Genomic DNA, 22,801 nt, shown 5'->3' with positions numbered 1-22,801 from the left:
AAAAGAATAGATACGAAATAATGTGTGATCCTCATTTGCTAGAAAATATTTACCTTTGTTATTGAGCTTCGCTAATACTAGTTTGTTTCAGATATCCTCTTCAACTTTCAACGGAATGGATTACATCTTATCATCAGATAAATATTCTAATTTTTAAATTAGGTAGGGATTAGGTAGATTGTAAAAAACATTGGATTTATAAACGGTGTTTTATTCTTCTTTTTATTAAAAAAGGCAGTCTCGCCTTTCCTCCATTTCGTTTTCCAAACCAATATTTCCTATTTTTCAAGGCAATATGATAAATCATCATCCTGCCATCCTTAACTTCCTCGTTATAAGCAAATACTTGATACTTGATAGCTACGTGACTTTGTTCATTAGCTATCGTTGATATATCTTGATTTGCATTTTCCTCTTGCCACATGTGGTTTATCTCGTATCAATTTTTTTGAAAATTGTATGTGTCAGTGTGAATGTAGATATGGGTTATGATGAGAATTTGTTAGATTTTCAATAAGCAGAATTACAAACAAAATGTTTAATTTTTATGTAGGTAGGTTTTTCAGAATAACTAAAATGTTAATGTTAAAACTTTTAATTTAAGTTTGTTTCAGGATTTTTTTACAAGAGCAGAAGATTTTGATTAAAGAATGATGTTGATTAAAGAAAACGTATTTAAAATTAAGTACGTGCACGATTAAGGGTATTAAATAAAGTAGTGTATCGTAGAAAAGTAGATATTGTAGATATGTAGATGGGTTAAAATGGTGTAGTGCTTTCTGGGAAACTTATTTTGCTTATTTTGCTTATTTTTTTTTTTTTTTTTTTTTTGCGCTTTTTTACTATCAATCATTTTTCATTTTCACGCCGATGGAAATGTAAAATATTGATGGAAAGTCTCTTGATTTAAATTTTTTTTTCAGGTTTAGTCTTCCGCGTCGGTTTTTTTTTTCTAAACTCCTTTTGTTACTGATATTGCACAACGATCAAAAGTTTGAACGTTTTGCAAATATACATCGAAAGGATAATTTATTTGTAATTAAATAAATTTTCGTTCAAATGGTGGGTGGATGGGACGTCGTGGTTAGGGTGGGTCTCCAATTCGCAGCAACCTCCAAGCGGTGAGACCTGGGAAATCATATTATTTAATATACAATATATAATTATATCATCGTATAGCTAATATTCTTGATACAATTATATATTTTATTATATATAATATGAGCTAATTGGCTGCGAGCGCGATTATATTTTTCGTAGATAAAATTTTGTTTTTTCTTAAAGTGATAAATAATATTCTCGTTTGAAACCTTAAAATTATAAGATGTAAGATTTTTTTTTCGTTATATCTTTGAATGATAATATTGTTTACGTAGTTAGAGTAGATTATGTTAGATGGCGTTGCTCTGATTTTTTTTTTGTTGGTACTGCAATATAATGTTGGTACATCTCGGTAAAGAAATATCTTTTTAAAAGCATTAAAAAAACGGCATTTATACGTATTTCTTACTCTATTTTATTCATTTCAGAGAAAAATCTTCTCCTATGATTCGATCATTTTAGTTTATAATTTTTATTAATAGAAAACATAATTTTATTTTTCAATATTATGATCATAATAATGTAAAATATTTATATAAATTTATTAATTTAAATTTTATTTTTAAATTTAATTTTATATATCAGTTTTTTTATAATAAAGGCGACTTTCATTTATTGATTGTTGAATAAATAGAATTTTTTTTTATTTTTAATATTTTTTTTTAATATGATTTCCTAATATTATCGCTATATCGTGGCAATCAATTAATAAGTACGTTTCTCAATTATTCTATAATTTGTGATGGTTACAATCTTTTGTTGTACTGAATCGATAATGTAGTATGTGATACAAAAATGATAAAGAAATTTGATTTCCAAATTCTCGTGATCAAAAAATGCACGATATAAGAAATCTATGTTATAATTTCTTTGCTATTACTATCCTTTAAAATCACATGTGAATATTAAATGAATATTATGCTATACAACTTTTATCAATATATTTATGCACCATAAATAATATTACAAATACATAAAAACGTAATGAAACATTTTAATTATATATAACATACTTTATCATTTATTAACTTTTAATGTATTAATGATCAAATCATTTTAATTTTATAATATCTCAAATATAAAAAAAAATACATTATATTTTGTAGTATTAATATTATTTCAATAAGTATTAATTTAATATAAATGATGCATAATCATATGTAAATGGTAGTAGTATAAATCGATAAAATAAGCAATAATTTTATATATTTATCCCGTTATTTATCCGAATAATTTAAAATTATTTTTGCAGTGGTGGTGACCTCCCGTGGTAGACAGAATATTCGCAATTGAACCCGGTAGACTTTTGTGATTACCGCTAATTGTAATGAAGAAGCGGTCATATTAGTAAATGTTATTTGATCTATTCAGTCTTATGGTCGAACGCAAAGTGCAAAGTTACCCTGATGCTTCTGCGTGTTGCTCTGTTGTGTGACGTCGTATTGTCTTTTAATAGTCAGCCCCTGTGACCGGTTTTTCCGTCGTTAACGAGACACCGAGACGCGCCCTCGTCCGACCTTGAAACCTATAATCGTTCATAGCATTCGATGTTTGAAACATTATCTGGAAAACTGTTAATTGTGCTCTACGATTTTGAATCTTTTTTATTTTCTTCGGCGCCTCGTTAACGCAGAGCAACAGTGAAATGGCGAAAAAGACATACGATCTGTTGTTCAAGTTATTGCTAATTGGTGATTCCGGAGTTGGCAAAACTTGTATATTGTTTAGATTTTCTGATGATGCCTTTTCAACAACATTTATTTCTACCATAGGTAGGAGAACCGTTATAAATAATAATTATTCATACGTTTCTTAAATCAAACCGTTATTTTATAAATTCTTTTCAATATAGTAGGTTATGCTTCTAAGACAAAAATATGATATTGTAAATTGAAAATAAACAATGAATAATTGAATATTGAAATATAATTATTTTTTTATTTTGTTAAGTATATAAAGAAATTTGTATTTCTAAAATAATTATTTGATAACATTATTGTCAAAGTTGATTGTTTTATATAAATAAATTTTAATACACTCTGAAGTATGTTACATAAATAAACAATATACTTTTTATTACTTAGGTATTGATTTTAAAATCAAGACAGTGGAATTAAGAGGAAAGAAAATCAAGTTACAAATATGGTAAGTTATGGAATATTAAAAAAATATATATATATATATTTGCTAAACAACCCTTAATGTATGTATTTTCAGGGATACAGCTGGTCAAGAAAGATTTCATACTATTACTACCTCATATTACAGAGGTGCAATGGGTATTATGCTTGTTTATGACATTACTAATGAAAAAACGTTTGAAAATATTGTTAAATGGTTAAGAAATATTGATGAAGTAAGTATTGTAATAAATTTTTTATTATGTATAATACATTTACATTATTACGTATATTACATTTTTAAAATTATCATTTTAGCATGCAAATGAAGATGTGGAAAAAATGATATTGGGAAATAAAAGTGATATGGAAGACAAACGTGTTGTTAGCACAGAAAGAGGAGAGGCGGTAAAATAGTACTTATTTAAATTATATGTAAGTTATAAATATCACAAGATAATAAATTAATATTTTCTTTCAGATAGCAAGAGAGCATGGAATTAGATTTATGGAAACATCTGCAAAAGCAAATATTAACATTGATCGTGCATTTAGTGAATTAGCTGAAGCAATATTGGAAAAAACTCATGGAAAAGAACCACAAGATGCTCCTGATAGAGTAACAGTTGATCGAAGGGTGGAAAGAAATTCTAATCGGTGCTGCTAATCTTATATTATTTATTTTAATGGCGCATAATATAATATATATCAGCTCGTGCCACTCAAAATAGATTTGTGGATAGATTTAGAGCATAATTTAAAGCATAATAGTATAATTAAACTCTTCACAACACTGCCTAATTCAAATTCGATTGAAGTTATTTGACAAAATTTCTAATAAAAATATATCTAAATTTAATTCAAAGTATAAAACAAAAGAGATAACTCTAATTTGAAAGTGAAGTTTTTTAATTATACCTGGATTTTTTTTTAAAGGGTGGGTTATAAATGCTGTTTGTCACATATATGATTGTACTTATAAATGTGTCTATTGCATGTATACCAAGCATTAAAGCTCTATCATAACTTTTATAATGAAAAAAAATCAATAATATATATTTCTGATGGAGCTTTATTTTCCATATAAAATTCCATGCGTTGTTCCACGAACAAAGTCAACTAGGAATTTGTTTGTTATGAGGCTGCAATTTGTTACCATAATGAGAAAAGTGAGAATGAATGTGGACGTCTTTGATCTTAAAAAAACTTAAGTGAATGCTTTTTCATACGGTCATTGCACTATATATGCTTATTTACATCTTAAGTTAAAATTTGAAAGCTTAAAAATCAAGAGCTTTTATCCTATTTGTGTAAGACTAATTTACTACAAATATAAATATTCACGATTTCGAAATAACTGTTTTTATTTCCCTTTGCAATAAATATAAATTATAATAACAGATAGTGAATAAGGAAAATGATTTTATGTATCATTATATATCAGTACATGAAGAAATAATAATTATTGATAATTATATATACATATAATATTATTACTTACATTATTGTTATATTATAATACTATATATTTATATGTTTACATATCACAGCCAAATCATTGCAATATCAAAAATAAAACGAAATTGTATAATAAAAAAAAAAAAAAATAGTAATACTATTTAATACTTTGAAATTTTTATTTTATTATGCAAATATGTTCAAATAATATAATATCTATTTTCTAACACATATAATGAATAAATACATGTATACATTGTTAGGATAATTTAGAATTATATTTAAGTGTTATAACTATATCTAACGCACAGACATTAATATCGTCAAAATGTATTTCATATTATATGTTGCAACAATTAAATCAATTATTTATTGAATATTCGGAATTCATATTCTTAAATAATAATAATAAACCGTTTTTTACAAAATAAAATATATTTGTTTAAATAAGTTTAATGAAAACGAAAATAATACTCTCTTTTAATAAAAAAAATGAATTCAAAATTATGAGTAAATATATAAATTATGTTTAAGTTTTTTATAAGCCTATTTATATTCTTAATTATATAACAATTGGCTTATTTTTTTTTAATAGATATAGGAATTATTTGTCTTACAAGACTAGATATTCAACTTTAAAATAATATAATTTTTCTCTGTGTTATTTATATTTTGAAAATTGTGTAAAAGCTATTATTCCATAGAAATTATTGCCTCTCTGCTACTTTTTTATCTTTCATTGTTTTTGTAATGTATACAATATTTGTAATATAACTCTCTATATACAAATAAAAGAGAGTCAAAATAGAACAATGATGAATGAAAGCATTTTGCATTAAACATTAATTCGGCAACAAAGAAAATATATTTTACAATATTTAATTTCGCGAAGAACCAATAATTGTTAAAATATAAAGGAAAATATTGATAATATCTATATAAAGATTTAATGCTGCAAAGATATATTCTTCTGGAGAAATAGAATACTTATGTTTACCACCGATCATTACTTGTGTATCATAAATCAAATAAATAGAGAAAAGTAAAGCTCCAATCGATGCATACACTAGTGTCATAATTTTTCCATGCCATATCATTGCAAATATTCCAAACACTACGAAAATTAATAATGCAACAAAGAGTATGCTATTAAGACCAGTGAAATCAAATTTTGTTTGAAATGCGAATAATGTTAATCCAAGACAAACAACTGAAGTAATTCCAGCAGCCAATAATACCTGTAAATATAGAAAAATATTTCATTTTTATTTAATAAGAAATATAAATTAAGAAATATGACGCATTATGTATATATATCTATATTATAATAATATACACACACATACACATAATTACCTCTTCAGATTTGAATGTAGAAGCAGCAGTAGCTAATAAAAAACCTTCTGCTATTGTAAATAAAAACAAAAATATGAAATTCATAGGAGCTTTTCGTCTCACACTGGAACAACAAGCCATACATATGATCAAAACAATAGTTGAAACAAAACAAATCCAAAATAGTTCTGGATGCGTCATTACGAATTTATTAGTTGGAGTATGATAAAGGAACAATGCAATCATTCCTACTGTGATCAAAAGTTGACACATCAGTATACTATATACTTTCCTAAAAAGAGATAAAAATTAAAATGAAATAAATATATAGAACATATTAGTAATAAAATATAGAGTATTTTTAATAATAATACCTGATGAATCCATTTCTAATGGATTTCTCATTGAATTCAAATCCTTTGATATCATCAGATTGCATAGGATCTTCTGCATAATTTGATCCATACATGCCTGCTTGTGGTGTTGTACCAAATATTAAGCCAGGTGGTGGAACTTGTCCGTAAGGAGGTGCACCTGGAGGGATAAAACCAGGACCTGAAAATGAAAAAAAGAACATAAGCATTAGAAACAAATTAGAATATTAGAAGAAAAAAAAACAAAAATATTAAACTGACCTGGTGGTGGTGGTGGATTTGCTCCGTAAGGAGGTGGATATCCAGGATTAAATCCTTCTTGGTGCGGATATGCAGGATTTTGTTGAGGATAACCTGTAATCAAATTTTAAAGACATAAAATATTAAATGCAATAGAATATTCATCTAAGTTAAGCATCATTCTTCAGAAAATTTTGTGCTCTATTAACAGCCTCTAAATATTGGTGCATATTTTTCTTTGTATATATAATGTTATCTTAATTTATAATTTTTTTAAAAATAATTTATGTAATATTTTTAATACATTTTTAATACATTATAACTCATAGATTTAATAATAATGTATTTTTCATATATTTAAAATAGATAATTTACTTAGCATTTTATATTTAAAGTTTTTATATAATTATTATTACTTAGATGCAAATTATAAAGTTAAATAAAATGATTAAATGAAATTTAATATTTTAAAAAATATATATATATATACAAGGAAGAAAAGATTGATATGGTAAAGAATTATTTCAATATTAATGAAAAACTAAGAAAAAGATAGAAATAAAATTTGTTTTAGGAATAGGAGTTTAGAACCTTTAAATTTCAATTGAAAAATGTTATATATATTATATAACAATTATATTATATTTATATAATATATATTTGTACAATATGTTGAAATACATATTGCTTTTTTAAATATATAATTGGAAATTGTTTCAGGCAAGGACTGTCAATGGATTAAACATTGACTTGTTATATTGACATATGATCAAACATTGTTATTTTTTTTTTTTTAACCAATGATCATAGATAATAAAAGTATCAATAGGTTTAATAGGTAATTTTTGAATGATGATTGCCACTTGAAACAAACAATACGATGTGTTTGCTAAATATTATGTTGCATGTTAGAAATATAATATATTATAATAAAGAATGTGTATAACTTAGAAAAAAGATCAGAACCTTGTTGCCCTGCATAAAAATCTGCACCAGGTGTATTCTGCCAAGTTGCCATCTTTTGGTTTTTGTTTTAACTGAAAAAGAATCTATTATTATCATGAGATATTGTTGCAATAATAGAACATCAATGGAACATCAGCGCACGAATGTACCAACAACCTTAAAATGAAGTGATATATAAGTTATAAACATTTATAACATTTATAACATTTCAATAATATTCAAATTACTTTCAAAGTTCTATTAAAAAATTTTTTATTATTATTTAAAACAAAAATGTTAATATTAGATAAATACTTTCAAATAAACATGCTGATTTATAAAGATAAATAGTAATAAAAAATTAAATTAATAAACAAAAAGTAATAGTTTTAAATTAAATTATTATATCATGTATGTGTACATTGTATAAAAAATTGTAATACAAAAAAGTAAAGTGAAAGTTTAAAAAACAATCTTTAATATTATAATTTTTTTTGTTTTTACATTTTTATAAATAATTTTAAAATATGATAATTACAATTTTTATATTATTATTAAAAATTATAAAAATTATTATAAAATTTTTTTAAATTTGAAACAATTATTTTTGTCTTAGATTAATGAATTATATATAGACAATATGTCAAATATAGATAATATAAATATAAATAAAAATATGCTGAAATGAGTTCAAATATTACAAATATAAATTGCTCATATTTATAAATACAAATAATATGTCTTTAAATGATATGTTATTTGAATTTATTATAATTTATTACTTTTCCAACAATTTTAATAAAACATTTTAATACATGTGATAATTAATATCCATATCATGCATTTAAATATTATAAATATGAGCACAATTAACCTTTATTAACTTTTTAAAGTATTAAGGTCAGCTGAAAATAACATTAGAAACATCAATTAATAATTATTACTATATTTATGTTTACATACAATTTTACATTGATGTTATAATTCAGTATTACTATTAAATATATTTTTCATTAAAAATATAAATATATAGCATGCTTTTTGATAATTATTAAAAAAAAAGTGAAAGTTAAACGTTGCAGAAATCAAAGAATTTTATGAATCTTGTTTGGAAATGAATAATTATTGCTTTTTATATTTTAATATAAATTACAATATAAATTATATTTTAATATAATATAAATATTGAGATGTATAAAATGGTTTTGTCAGCAAAGCACATAAACATAACATTACGAAACACAGTAGCAATAAGACATACTTCAACGTTTTTTTCATGTAAGCAATTAGTGCAACAAAACGTTGAAGTTTAGCATATTTTTTAATTGATGAAAAACATTTTTGCAACAATATCATTAAAGTTTTTTATTAATATATACAATATTAATTCGAGAAACAAACTACTGCTTGTACACGTCAATCTGATGACTCATGCGCACTTTCTGGAAATTATTTCAATCGATAATCACATTCGTGCGCCGAATATGAGATGAATTTATTTACCTCTTTTAGAAAACGTTTAAGATCCTTAAACGGAGCAACTGTTTAATGTGATGAATAATTTAATTAGATTATGTTGTCAATTTCGTTAACTTATGCAGTACGAGTTATATATGTAATTATATCTATAATGTTACAAAAATGTCACACTCCCCACTTATCAACTTTTGACTGCATCTCGTACGAGCAACTGATATGAAGTAAGTTGACTATTGCGTTGGAAAGCGACGATTTAACACAATTTGCGCTTGCGTAATACGTTTTTCACTATGCTGTTTATTGTTAAACAAGATATGCATCTTTGTAATATGCATTCATGTGTGTATATATATATATATATATATACACACACATATATACACATATATACATACATTAATCAATTTCTTAGAAAAATGTGTAAGTGTATTTTTTAATTTTGAAAAATGATCGTTTGTAATCTTTTTAATAATATTATCTAATTATTTAGATATCTAAAGATTAATAGTATCTTTAGATATTATTAATCTTTAGATTTTAATCTAAAAATACTTAATTTTTCGTTATTTTAAATTTATTTTCTATAAACTGATAAATAAATAAATTTTAATATTATTTATTGTATAAAATGTAATAAATTAGTATAATCTATTTTTATAATGAAGAAAGAAAGCAATAAAGTTCTAAAATATAATTTTTATAATATAATAATATTCAATTATAGAGATTTCATTTCATATATAGTTATATTTATATTTTTATTAAAAATTTTAATTGCATCAAAAAATAATTAAAATAATATGTATTACAAATATGGAAAAAAATTATAAGTACCAACATAATAACGTAAAAAGACTTTTTCAAAATCCACGTGTGTGATTATTGTGGTTATGTTTTCTAGTGTTTAGTCTAATTTGTATAATTAATTTAATAATATTAATGTAAATGATTATAAAATAACAAAAATATCATGTCAAGTTGTAAAATACATAATATTAGGTTTTATAATCTTGAACCCCGATCTGCTACTTGTTTGTCGTATGAATCTAAAACAAAAAGGTTAACACTTGCAAGGTTAGTTTTTAAGAATATATTTTTATTTAAATTCTACAGATAATTATAATATTTATATTAAAATTTTTATAGAAGTGATAATTCGATTGAAGTTTGGAATGTTGGAAATGCACCTTTTGTGGAATGTACAATACCTGGTCATACAGAAAATTCTGTAGAAAGCATTCTTTGGATAGGTCCACGATTATTTTCAACTGGTCTTCATGGCATGGTAGCAGAATATAATTTAACAACATTATCTATTAAAAGTGAAGTTGCAGTAACTGGGGGTGCAGCTTGGTGTATGGATGTTAATCATAAAAATACATGTTTAGCTGTCGGTACTGAAGATGGATATATTAATACATTTACTGTTACTTGTGAAGCATTAATATATGAGAGAATATTTGATAAGCAAAAGGGAAGAATTCTTTGTATTAAATGGGATAATACTGGAGAAATGATTTATACAGGATCAACTGATACAATTAGAGTTTGGAATGCTATATCTGGTCATGCAATTCATAAGATGACAACATCCAGAAAAGAAGCAAAGAAAGAAACTATTATCTGGTGTTTAGAAGTTACAGATGATAATATCATAATTTCTGGAGATTCACGTGGCTGTTTATCATTTTGGGATCCACATATGGGTACTTTAATTGAATCTCATGAGAGTCATACAGCTGATATATTAGCTGTCACTTTGTCTCATGATATGAATATTGTATATTGTGCTGGTGTTGATCCTGTAGTACGAAGTTTTTGTAAAATAACTATGAAATCTAGTGGTAGACCACAATGGGTAAAAGGAATTGAAAGAAGATTACATGCTCATGATGTAAGAGCTTTAGTAGAAGCAGATGGAAAATTATATTCAGCTGGTGTAGATGGATATTTAGCCCAATCTAGTTATCCACCGAAAGTTTTAGTTAAATATCCACCATTACTTCAGATTCCATGCGCTACTGTTTGTAGAAAATCTAGATGTATTTTATTAAGATATCCAAATTTTCTTGAGTTATGGAGACTTGGTTCATCTACTAAAGTATCTTCAGAATCAATACGTCCTGGTATGCTATATCAATTAGAAGAAGAACCTATAAAATTGCTACAGTTAAAAACAAAAAAAGATGAAAACATTATTTCTTGTGCTATTAATAAGGATTCTAAAACAATTGTTTATTCAACTGACAGTCATGTTAGAGTTTTTAATTTTGATGTAATAGAGGGAGATGCACAATTATTAAGAAATGATACAGATATTTCTACAAACAGAATACAAAAAATGTTATTTAGTCCAAATGGAAAATTATTTGTAACAGTAAATAATGATGGGAAAAAGAATATTGTGACATTATATAAAGTAGAAAAAAAACATCTAAGGCATCTTGGTTCTTTTTATACAAACAAGGAATCCATTATAAATGTTGGACTTATGTGTTTTTCTCCTGATAGTAAATATCTTGTTTGCGCTGATTATCATGGTAGAATTGCTGTGTATAATATTAGTGAAACTGTAAGTAATGATATGTCTGAAGCATGGTTATTGCCAAAATATAGTTGCCCATCAACTGCCATGGCTATTCAAAAAGATACATTAAATTTAGTTATTGTATATTCTGATCATAAGGTAAGCAAAAGATTTAATTTTATGTATTATATAACAAGGATTTTTCCTAATATTAAGAAAATATTAATATATTATATATTATAATAATTATATATATAATAATTTATATTTATTTTCTTAATATAAATTAATTTTTAATACTTTTTTTATCTTCTTTGAAATATTAAAATCTTCTATATATAATATAGTATTATAAAATGATATATATAATAATTAGATCACTTATAAAAAACATAATTTTTCTTTGACTTGCAATTTCTTTTCCATAAAACAGTAAATTATTGCTATAATTATATAACTTTCTTTTAATATTAAAATTAAACAAAAAATTAAATTAAATATTATAAAATCGCATATTTTATAAAGAATTATTTTATGTTTAATTTTAGATCGTTGAATATAATATTTTGCAAAAACAATATACCAAATTTTCGAATAATTTACAAAGTCGACTTCCTAAACAATGGTTAGCTCGACCTTTCCCCATAACGAATATAATTTTTGATCCGCGTAACGAAAATATCATAATAATGCACGATGACTCAACTGTTTATATAATTGACAAACTAAATGAATTTTCGGAAAGAGAAACAAAAATTCTAAAACGTGAAAACGGTGACCTCAATGAAGATAGCAATTCCTTCATAAGTTGGCAATCTCAGCAAGTTTTTCAAGTTCTCAAAAAATACAAGGTAATTTTAATTATACTATTATGTAATTCTAATTTGATAGAATAATAGAAATCATTATTATTGTTTTATTTTTTATAGCATCTTGTATACTTAGACTGGTTGAATGACGAAGAATTAGTGGCAGTCGAAGTGAATCCCATGTCTTTGACGGAAAAATTGCCACCGACTCTCAAACAGAAATGGTTCGGAATGTAAATAAATATAGTAAAAATAAAATAAATTAAATCCTATTTTGTTAGGATTTAATATTCTGTACAAAGCCATTTAGCGTGTTTTTTATAAAGATATGGTATCTTGGAAATTAAGAATTATGTGTATTTTTATGTCGCAATATCATACTTGTGCTACACAAGATCAGGACAATTTATTTTTCGATACATTTCTTATGGTATACAATATTTTGTGTACAAAATATATATTCCATATTGTATTCAAATGTTTGTTTATTTAACCGAGAAAAATGAATTTTTGCTGTGCTACGCGAAATTCGCCAGGTTTCGTGGGTGGTTCAATCGTATGTTTTGGCGAAGTATACCAACGACCTGTAAACTCGAGATTGTATTCCGGATGAGATGATCGTAAGCCTATCATACCGGATGTCGTTCTGGGAATGGATGGCGATGGTTTCAGAAGAATCGGTGAACGCTTAATCGCATCTTCCGGCGGTTTGTGTTCGAAAGTGTCCGCCGGAAATCCCTCCTTTCTGCATTCTTCGATCAACACCTACGGTCAGTGACATCGGAACACATTAAAATTCGTATGGTGCACATCACGGATACTGCACCGCACGTTTCTATTCGATACTGGTACCTTCTTAAAAAATTCACCCATCAGATGCTCGTATTTTCTGGACCAATTGCGTCGGAATAATTTATCTCGTAATATAACTTCCTTGCTGAAATTTACACATTATTGAATATTGAATCAAATATTAAACGAACTAAACAAATAAATTAATTGCTTCTTTTTAAAAAAAGAGTCATTACCAAATATTATCAAAAATCACTGGATTTTTAATGTTATTTGTTTTCTCGGTCTTTGTAATTTCTTTCTTATCTTGTAAATCGCCTTTCATTTTTTTATACCACTTATAAAAACATAAGAAAAATATTTTCTTTAAGAAGCAAACAAGCTATTGAAACGATTTGCAGATAGAATCCGCGTAAACCTTTAGTTTGTTCAATATTATACTAGTTACCATAGTTTCTTATCCTATTTTCATCAAGATGGACACATTTTATATAAAAACTGATCATCTCGGAAAGAAGAATCGCTGATTTAACTACACTATTACATCACCGAGACGATATTACGGAGTATCAAGTCACGATCACCACCTAGGACTATCGATTTTCAGTAACAAGCGTATAAAAGGAAGCGGTAACTATCGCGGAAAATCTCGTTGAGCCACAGTAAACCGAGTCTAAGGACCGGCTATGAGGCCATAAACCAAGAAGTGTTTAATCTTCGCCGCGAGTTGTAACCTGGAGCCACACGAAGGCGTAGACGTAGCTGCTTTAAGCCTCCAGGAAATAATCAAAGCGGCGATACAGCGGCAAATATATACAGTCTGCGTGCATATGTGTGTGCGCGCGCGTGTGTGTGTCGCAACGATGGAAACGATGCAGCCTCTGGTATACGTGAATTTAGGTGCGTCTAACACGTTCGTCTTGGTTCGGCGAGGAGGTAACGGTTTGGAAAGCTTTGTAGTTGTGAGGTCTCGAGCTAACGGGGGTGAAAGGGTGGTTGGAAACGGCTGCAGAGTGCAATGCGCCGAGATTACGACTAATCTGCGCCCGAGACTGGTCGGAAGCGTAGTTTCTGTAACTTACATCGCTTAAAGCGTCAGCTCGTTCAACCCTCAAACTCCTCGTCGCCAGTTACCGCCCGCACAGAGTTCCCTCTCTTTCCTTTTACATCGTCCCCCTTTATACCCCTGTTTCCATCTCCCTCTTTCCTCTTTCTCCTTCTATAACCACTCTTGCATTAGCGAGGACTGATTCCCTTGGGAAAATTGCGTCCTCGAAACTCGAAAGTTTAACGTGCTACGCACCTGCCAGGATTTTATCGTATCCAGGGTCCAGCAGGAAAACTTTATTCTTTCCGTAGCTTCTGGAGCTTTGAAAATGGACAACCAATGGAAGCTTCTCGTTTCTCCTTCCTTAACATGGTGATACGATTCCATTTACAGGATTTATTATTTACGTGTCGACGTTGGCATTCGAGTACATGTAAATTCTTTTTTCCTCGAGAATGTTGTTCGAGAAAATTGATGGCCTAAATAATACGAAGATGTTTTACGAAAGATTGAAGATGGAAATGGCAAGAATAATGAAATTCGATAGTTATAAATGATACATCTTTTTCAAACAAAACGTGTCACAACTTTGAAAAAGAAAAAAAATCTTAACACGGAAATCACATTGTTTCGAAGAAACCAAGTTATAGGATGCATAAAACCAAATTGAAAGCTCATTTACAAGTTTCTATCGATGAAAGATTACAAATTTTTAGTTATATCATTAGTATAGCACAGTAAAATTAATTTACTTTTTTCTTTAAAATACGTAAGAATAATGAAAAGGAAGAGTCACATTCAAATAATTCATATTAAATATTCCTATCCATAAATAACACCAAATCAGATTCAAGATTTAAAAGAATATACATACAACATGAAATGCCTTTAAGACGTCGAACCGTTGTCGATGATGTTACAGCGAACGGATAAAGGCAACTAGAAGCGAGGCTTATACGCGGTCGAACGATGAGATTCAATTGACTGGAGCCTCCTGGTACTAACAGCTGGCATTAATCACCGAGAGATCGCCGATATAACGCACGCGTGTTCGAGGATAACGTGCACGGCTGGGGTGGCTCGTACTTTCGGACACGCGAGGGGTTCCCCGTTCGTTATCGCGATACCAATATTCGCACTCTCTTCACGCGCGGCTCGTGTGTACACCGTGTATACCAATTGACGGCTGCTTCCCTTTTCACGTGGTCCGTGATCCCCTCGATCGCTCGTATACCAGTGATATCTGAAGTGGCGGCGTCGCGCACGCGAGCTTCATCGGCAGGGACGAGAGAGGAATTCCCGCGGTGATTCCCCACGATGTCCATCGACCGCACACCACGGCTCTCTCTACGGCTTTTATATTCCGTTTTTCCATCCCAACTGTCAATCGATTCCGTTCTTACCGTTCTTACCGTTTCTTGAAGAGCGAGGCGTGTTACAAGGCCGATCGATCCGTGTCCCAATACATTCATACGATCTCGATGTTTTGCATCATTCGAACGAAGGGGGATAATTGTCGACGAGGGCAACGTTTGCCACGAGAGATGCATGCGTATCTGGATGCACGTTGATATGGACAAGGGTCAAGCGAGGATAGGTATGAAAAGAGTCAGATGAAGGAAGGTGGAGGAGAGGAAGGAAGAGAGGGAGGAGTAGAAGGCGAAGAGGAGGAAGAGACACGGCCGGGAAGAGAAATTTGCGGGATCGTAGATGTAGAGACACGGCGGGGCGCGCTGTAAATTACAAGCGGAGCGCCAAACCGCTATGGTCTTCTCTCGGTGGCGCAGGGGTGTCTAGACGTATAGATAATACCGAGTTTGTGCGGGGCAGACGCAACCTAGACGGTCCCTGGTTCATCCAGCCACCCGAACCAGCCAGCCAACCAGCCAGCCAGCCAGCCAACCGGGCTAGGCTAGACACATCGACCATGCTCCGTTTCTCTCGTTGCCTCTCTTCTTTCCACGCGCGCCACCTGTCCTTGTTCTGCCCGCCACTATCGTCCCACCTATATGCTGTCACGGTCTCCGTCGCACCCGGCCACCCGCGAGAGCATACCTATACTAGCTCCCAACCGGATTTCCCATCGTTCTCTCGTCGCACCGGCTCACGAACGTTTCCTCCCCGCATTCGCCGCGGAAGGCGAGAGATGCAAATCCTCAATAGCGTCGTTGGATCCTAGATCCCATTGGCAGCGATCGTGACGTAGATGATGCACCCTAGTCTCTTCGCCCTGTCCTCCTTTCACTCCCAGTCTTCCTTGCACGGAGGTGTTATCTCGCGACTCGACCTCGGAATTGTTTCCGTTTCGCGAGACGCCGATTCTCCCCTCCTCTCTCTCTTCCTCTCTCTCTTTTTCTCTCTCTCTCTTCTACAGTATCCGGTGAAAATTTACCTCGCTTTCGACCGACAGCCTCTTCCATTTGTCATTTGATGCGTCGCGAGAATTCTAATGGGACGATACGAAGGAATCGCGTTCGGAATCGTGGCGGAAGATTTAAGAGATTTCGAGGATTTTTATCCGCGAGAACGTTTCATCTGCGATTCTTGAGTCACGAGGATAAGTGAGATCGAAGATCTTTCTGGATTGGATTGGAAACTGGTTATCTTCATTCAACGTCATTTCGCGTAAAGATACTTTATTTTGCAATTTTCTTGCGATACGCTTGAACACGCTTTTCTTATTTGAAAAGTTGGGTGTAGGTAATAATAAGTATCGATTATTTGCGTGAAGATGTTCCATAATTTAATCGTACGTGTAAATGTTTCCAACGATAACGTTCTATCATCGGATATTGCAAAATCGATAAATTTTATAAATTGCAACATCAGATTGTGGAGTATAATTCTTCTCGATATTATCAAAAGAAAAATAAAGGGAATTCCAGATTTCTGTCCCAAAATACCACATTTTTTAATCTTTTTTTCTCCAAAATAAAACTTAACTTTCAGCCAGAAAAAACTATCCTTTTCCGATTGCACCGTGATTCGCATGCACTTATTCCATTGTTATATCGGCCATAGCAAGCAACCAGAGACCGATCAACTTGAGCTTTCACGAGAAATTAAGGATAGAGCTTCATCCTCCGCGGATGTACGCATCTTCCTATATCGTTCTGGCTAGGCCGCCCCTCGCCCCTGGGCCGGCCGCCGTTTTAATCGGCCCGACTGCAATGCATAAATCCCCGTTAAATAATACGGTAGTTAACAGTGCCATTAAGCCGTTCGAGATACCGCAAAACCGGTAGGGTGCTCCTCGCTGTACGCGCGAAGTCCGTATTTATCGGCAGCCGACGCGCCACCACCGAGAAATATTGTTCTGCGTTCGTTTCCACTGGCGTTCGGGGGCCGACAAATACGGACGAAGAGGAGGGGGTGGAATAAAAGAACGGGGGAAAAAAAAAGAAAAAAGGAGAGAAGGTATAAAATCGAAGAGAGAGAGAGAGAGAGAGGAAAAAGCGGAGGATGAGGCATGATATGGCAGCGCGAGGAAACGGGCAGACGTACAAATTTCCATTCTCTATCCGTTCCTTTTGAGCCACCGTCGTAATTAATTGTTTCGAGTGTAATGAGCGGGATCGTTTTTACGCGGCGCGGATTCGCGTAATTAGCGGGTTCGCGTAAATATGAAATTTCATCGCGATTATTTAATGCCGAGACGACAGTCCCGCCATGAGCGTGTGTTCTCGCCATGGCGAGGCTCTGACACTTGGAGGGTCCGTTTTAATGATCTCGATCCGTTGATTCCGAATGGACCAGTTTCCTTGGACTCTCTAACGACTGGGCGAGGTGAACGGAGCGATAATGTTTTTGCTTTATTTTCGAGATCGGCGGGGGAACGGCGGGGAATTTTCTGGGGTAAATTGAACCCGCTTAAACTGAAGTTGAAGAAGAATTCGAACGCGGGATCATTAAGGTAAATAGATACGGATGATAGCCTAATGGATCGAGGTTTAATGTGTACTTTTTATAACGATAATTTTATAATTTTATCGTTAAAAGTTTTATCGAAAAAGGAAAACGAAGAAATAAAAAATATTAATGTTCAAGTTTAATTGTTCGAGCGAGTGAAAGGATGAAGTGCACAATATAATTTTTCTTATACGAATATTCAAATTTTTCTCTTCGAGTAAGAAACACAGAAATATCGATTTAAAAATGTGTTAATCTCAATCTAATTTTATTACATTATATATTTGTATATAATACAATAATCGTAATAATTAGAACAATAATCATGAAAAAGAATCATCGAGAAATGAAACTAATGACAAATTCATCGATCCATCTTGAACTCGCAATATTTCATGAGAACGAAATTGCGGTGACCTCGTTATTTGACAAACGATCGTTTCCATTCCGTCGAACAATGCCGTGTATCGGAGAAGAAACGGTAACGAGCAATAGATTTCGATATAACAAGCGACATTCGTCATAGTTTACGTAGAATCGTAACGTGGATCGTGGTCTGTTATTTTTCTACCGGTATCACGACTCGTTCGATGATCGGATTCGAATATTTTTCCGAAGGGAAAACGACAATGAGAAGGACTGAAATTACTTGTAAGAGGGATGACTGATGTCGCGATCTTTATCCACAGCGGAAATTCCGAAGAAAGACACGCAACGGAAGTATTGTCGATGTCCATTTCGATCCACATCGATACGAGCAAGTATGACAAATGGCTGCGATATATTATTATTTAACTTATTTTTTATTTATTTTATTTATTCTTTAATTATTTTTTAATTATTTATTCTTTAATTTTTAACAGGAATCGATGATCATCTTCCTTAATCAAATTATTCATATATTCATAAGTTCATACTTGATATAAAGTATATCATAAATTTATTAAATTTATTTGTTTCTTGTTAAAATCAGAGCATAAAAAGTTATAAAAAAATGAGTTTTTGCAATTATTAAACTTATACAAATATCTTTCACGAAACGTAACGTTAACGTTTTAATGTTATTAATTTTTCTACCACTGGATATATGATTTATAGAGAAACTATAAAATAAATATTTTCAATAAAAATAAAAATCGCACATGATAAAAGATAAGATACATAATTTATTATATTATATCGATCGTACAAGAAACACGCAAAGATTCGCTAAAATTGAATTTTCTTTGATACTAGGATTATATAGGCTTGTAAGCAATCGTGAAGAATAACGTGTTATAACTCGGGTGAAGAACTCGACCGTGAAAATTGCGAGACGTAACAGAAAATTTGATCGTCCGTCTGCTCGATTTTCTTGCGTAAAGGGGACGAATTAACTTTGAGGCACCCCTATCGCGAACTCAGCCGTCCCTATCGTCGACCCTTTGATTTTAAGCAATCTCCAAGGGTGACTCGCCACATTCCGATTACAATTTTATTTCCTCCCCGCTGTCTTCGTTCGATCACTAGGGGTTAACTCGTTTTATAGGATGATTCTTTTTTTTTTTTTTTTTTTTTCTTTAGTCCATCAGACCAATTGCAGACTTCATTTAATTTTCTAAATCACTATTTTCCAATTTCTTTTAAATTGCAATTCTCTTTCGTAATATTCAAATAACGTACCATGCTCTTCTCTCATATGTGGTAAAAATTGAAAAGTTAACGCGATTTTTCGCTGCTATTAAGATAATTAATAAGAGGATCATTCTGATCTCCTTAACTCACTAATCTAAATTTTACTTCAATTGTAACGATATTATCTACGTGTTTCTTATTTCACGATTCGATATATATAATTAAATAGAACTATTTGTTGGGTTTAGATAAAAATCTATGCACTTTTTTTTTTAAATAAATAATATGAACATTCAACACCAACCATTTTTATCAAAGCATCTGTAACAAGAGGGAAGAGAAAGAACATGAAAAAGTCCACGTAAATTACAAGCGCATCTCATCTCTCCTATCGGCAGATTTATATCCCCGAGTGGCTGTCAAACAAATACGCTGGACTAACGGCTGGTAAAAAGCTCGGTGCGCGCACGGATGTATGTGCGTCCCCTCGGCATGGAATAATAAAAAAAATCAAGATTTCTCACTGTGCGCATACACGAAAATATCGTTGAATTGCTTTGTTCTTCTTCGAAATCAAGATTTATATCTGACTGACTCATAAATAGTTGAAATCAAACTACATATTAAGCAACAAATAAGCATAATTACAAGATCAAATTTTACAAGATCAAGTGTCGAATGCTGCAATTATCCGATAAAATTCGAGATAAATTTATCTTTCTTGTCAAATATATCATATTTTTCTACCACGAAAAAAGAAAAACAAAACTTTCTTGATTAACTAATAGTAGATTAGAACGAGTGTGCCCATCATATTTCGCCCAATGAAAATCGCGGGTTAACGCAGAAGAAAAGCCGGAACGCGTTGCACAGTCGCTAAATCGATCGGAAACAAAATTTCTACCATATCCGGTCCCCGCATCGCGACGTCGCCTATCCCCGCCGCGTTTCTCGCGCGCTTCGAGATCCGTCCCGTAACAAGATCACCGTTACGAAATAATTGCATCCTGCGCGCCAGTCGCGACGAAGCCGCGGCAACCCCTTTTTCCGCGGCTCTGCCGCCTCGCCCCCTCCTTTTTATTCGCTTGCGCGGCCTTTTATTCGCGTGAGCTGTCCGAAAAAAGAGGGCGAGAGCAGGGTGATTCCGGGAAGCAAGGGCAACAAGAGTGGCTGACGAGTGCGCTGCAAAGTCGTAACGCCGCCGTGCACCAACCCCCGATCTCGATCATCTGCCTCCACCGCCGTCTGTGTGACGCAGCATCCCTGCGGTTTCGAGTTACCCACCAAACCGTCTAGCACACCGTCTGATGATGCTCTACCTTCCACCGACAGTTTTTGTTTTGTCTGGCGGACTGGAATGTTTGATGCAACGTCTCCGACCAATTATATCATTATACGCGCGCCGGGGTATACACGGGGTATGCGGTTTCACCGTGAATCGCGCACGACGAAATATTCGACGGCCTTGTCGCCGGTTAATTGGGATCGTTTCGTTTATTGGCGATACCAATATCGGACTGGGATAGATGATTTGTGTCCCTGGGAGAGCAAAATTTGAAACGAACAGTCTTAATTTTTACACGCGTTAGACTGCGGTCGAATGAGCGATGAAATGGAGAGAATTTGAAATAAACGATGATATTGGAAAAATTATAAAAATGTTAAATTGTTTAAAAATTATATCAAGGATATTGTTTTATTTTTTTTTTATTGCTTATGAAATATTAGGAAAAGATAATAACGCTTTAAAACTCTTCGCAAGAAAAATTTCATTTACTTATTTTTTAGTCTGATCTGGTAATAAATTATCCAAAACTTTACATTCGAATTCAAACCAATACACTTTCTCCCATACCAGTCAAGTTCCATGCTCATTCCCAGAAGCCAGACATCCGGACAATCTCAAATACTCTTCCCATCCCTTCCATCGCTTTTCGAAGCTCTCCAGATTCGCACCTGTGACGATCACAAGTTTCGCTCAGTCACGCTACTTACTAATCAATCTTGCCACTTTATTTCAGTGGCTGATCGTGCCACGGATCTTGATTACCGCGAGGAGATCTGGACACATTCGACCGCATCTGTCCCGCGCTCGTTCATACGTTAAGTCCCATTAAAAAGCGTGGCGAGGCTCCGTTTCATCCCAATGAAAGACCATTAGTGTCGACGACACGAGGTTTACGTCAACTTGGACACTTCGAAAGATAACTGCGCACTCCCAAATAGTAGAAGAGCTAACAAAACTAATTTGTTACATTATTGTTCCAGAATCGAAAGATCCAAGTCTCGTATATTTCTTAACACTTTCTATATATGATCGAATTCCTTTGTTGTCCGCGATCGTTCGACCGTGAAACTTTTGGACGCCTGTCTTGGCGCGTGCAGGTGCGTGCACATGCAGATGACGGCGTCCACCGTGGCCACGAGCGTTAATTGAAACAACAGTTAGAGCCGGTGAATCATTTAATTAAGCGGATTCCGAACGAGTCGCGCGACGCCGCGTCGTCTGGCGTCATTTCGATCTAATTACCACGCCGGGACTAAGTGGCTCCGCTGGATTCGCTGAATGCCTCGCGACGAGCGTCTTTTTAAGTGCCGACGGTTACAAGTGCTATGTCTGCCTCCGCGTTATCCCTTTCTCCCTCCTTTTCCTGTAGAAAAGCGGCAAGACGGGATACGTGGGTTAGTATATGAACATGTAATTATTGGTTTTACCTGTTTGGCCTGATCCGTTCTTTTGTCTGGCTTTATTTAGGATTGTGTAGTTAACGCGGTGTGAAAATTGGTTGAGTAAATGGGAATGGTGAGTGATTGAATTATGCGAAATAGTTTGGTAAATTTTTGCGAGAGGCGATAGATAGTAATTAGATAATAAATATGTAAATATAAGATCGTTCATAGGAAGCACGAATTATTAATTTCTACAAAATATTTTATTTTATTTTATTTGTTGTAGTTTGAAGTTGAAAATAAAAATTTACACATTCGTATCTCTGCTATAATATAGTATAATGATAGTAGTAAATTTAAATTTAAATCAATGGATATTT

General features: G+C 31.9%; 4 protein-coding genes across 7 annotated transcripts; 2 read left to right on the top strand and 2 right to left on the bottom strand.

Annotated features, from left to right (window-relative positions):
* Nucleotides 1-1,499: 1,499 nt before the first annotated feature.
* Nucleotides 1,500-4,575, top strand: Rab10 (RAS oncogene family member Rab10). 2 transcript variants are annotated; one of them, XM_086917227.1, is made up of 6 exons: nucleotides 1,500-2,082; nucleotides 2,354-2,873; nucleotides 3,186-3,246; nucleotides 3,319-3,457; nucleotides 3,540-3,629; nucleotides 3,703-4,575. In XM_086917227.1, the coding sequence occupies exons 2-6, from the start codon at nucleotides 2,747-2,749 to the stop codon at nucleotides 3,886-3,888; spliced, it is 603 nt and encodes a 200-aa protein (XP_086773353.1). In that variant the 5' UTR covers nucleotides 1,500-2,082; nucleotides 2,354-2,746; the 3' UTR covers nucleotides 3,889-4,575. The 2 variants fall into 2 exon arrangements, with proteins under 2 accessions (XP_086773353.1, XP_003698094.1); XM_003698046.4 differs by lacking the exon at nucleotides 1,500-2,082 and having other exon boundaries at nucleotides 2,274-2,873.
* Nucleotides 4,576-4,839: 264 nt separating this feature from the next.
* Lfg (Glutamate NMDA receptor-associated protein 1 lifeguard) lies at nucleotides 4,840-9,424 on the bottom strand. Of its 3 annotated transcripts, none has more exons than XM_003698045.4 (6): nucleotides 9,077-9,424; nucleotides 7,595-7,665; nucleotides 6,650-6,742; nucleotides 6,389-6,569; nucleotides 6,036-6,306; nucleotides 4,840-5,917 (listed from the first exon to the last, which is right to left on the bottom strand). In XM_003698045.4, the coding sequence occupies exons 2-6, from the start codon at nucleotides 7,644-7,646 to the stop codon at nucleotides 5,558-5,560; spliced, it is 957 nt and encodes a 318-aa protein (XP_003698093.1). In that variant the 5' UTR covers nucleotides 7,647-7,665; nucleotides 9,077-9,424; the 3' UTR covers nucleotides 4,840-5,557. The 3 variants fall into 3 exon arrangements, with proteins under 3 accessions (XP_003698093.1, XP_012348294.1, XP_012348295.1); XM_012492840.3 differs by having other exon boundaries at nucleotides 7,595-7,677; nucleotides 9,077-9,418; XM_012492841.3 differs by lacking the exon at nucleotides 7,595-7,665 and having other exon boundaries at nucleotides 9,077-9,361.
* A 117-nt stretch (nucleotides 9,425-9,541) lies between these two features.
* Nucleotides 9,542-12,866, top strand: l(3)72Dn (UTP4 small subunit processome component l(3)72Dn). Its single transcript, XM_003698041.4, has 4 exons — nucleotides 9,542-10,126; nucleotides 10,199-11,738; nucleotides 12,128-12,430; nucleotides 12,509-12,866. The coding sequence occupies exons 1-4, from the start codon at nucleotides 10,023-10,025 to the stop codon at nucleotides 12,623-12,625; spliced, it is 2,064 nt and encodes a 687-aa protein (XP_003698089.1). The 5' UTR covers nucleotides 9,542-10,022; the 3' UTR covers nucleotides 12,626-12,866.
* On the bottom strand, nucleotides 12,748-14,249 carry LOC105736740 (uncharacterized). Its single transcript, XM_086917226.1, has 4 exons — nucleotides 13,629-14,249; nucleotides 13,417-13,517; nucleotides 13,241-13,325; nucleotides 12,748-13,153 (listed from the first exon to the last, which is right to left on the bottom strand). The coding sequence occupies exons 1-4, from the start codon at nucleotides 13,629-13,631 to the stop codon at nucleotides 12,878-12,880; spliced, it is 465 nt and encodes a 154-aa protein (XP_086773352.1). The 5' UTR covers nucleotides 13,632-14,249; the 3' UTR covers nucleotides 12,748-12,877.
* Between the last annotated feature and the right edge of the window lie 8,552 nt (nucleotides 14,250-22,801).

This window comes from Apis florea, unplaced genomic scaffold (assembly GCF_048593485.1).
Source record: "Apis florea isolate Af1SG1 unplaced genomic scaffold, ASM4859348v1 contig_3_pilon, whole genome shotgun sequence".
NCBI classification, from domain to species: domain Eukaryota; kingdom Metazoa; phylum Arthropoda; class Insecta; order Hymenoptera; family Apidae; genus Apis; species Apis florea.
This window is presented reverse-complemented; position numbering and strand designations above follow the sequence as displayed.

Excerpts from the sequence above, each read along its gene's own strand:
- Rab10 (XM_086917227.1), top strand. The coding sequence starts at position 2,747 with ATGGCGAAAAAGACATACGATCTGTTGTTCAAGTTATTGCTAATTGGT. Across the intron at positions 2,874-3,185 it reads AACATTTATTTCTACCATAG|GTATTGATTTTAAAATCAAG; the intron begins GTAGGAGAACCG and ends TTTATTACTTAG. Across the intron at positions 3,458-3,539 it reads GGTTAAGAAATATTGATGAA|CATGCAAATGAAGATGTGGA; the intron begins GTAAGTATTGTA and ends TTATCATTTTAG.
- Lfg (XM_003698045.4), bottom strand. The coding sequence starts at position 7,646 with ATGGCAACTTGGCAGAATACACCTGGTGCAGATTTTTATGCAGGGCAA. Across the intron at positions 6,570-6,649 it reads AAATCCACCACCACCACCAG|GTCCTGGTTTTATCCCTCCA; the intron begins GTCAGTTTAATA and ends TTTCATTTTCAG. Across the intron at positions 6,307-6,388 it reads ATTAGAAATGGATTCATCAG|GAAAGTATATAGTATACTGA; the intron begins GTATTATTATTA and ends ATCTCTTTTTAG.
- LOC105736740 (XM_086917226.1), bottom strand. Across the intron at positions 13,326-13,416 it reads GTGATTTTTGATAATATTTG|CAAGGAAGTTATATTACGAG; the intron begins GTAATGACTCTT and ends TGTAAATTTCAG. Across the intron at positions 13,154-13,240 it reads TGGGTGAATTTTTTAAGAAG|GTGTTGATCGAAGAATGCAG; the intron begins GTACCAGTATCG and ends CACTGACCGTAG.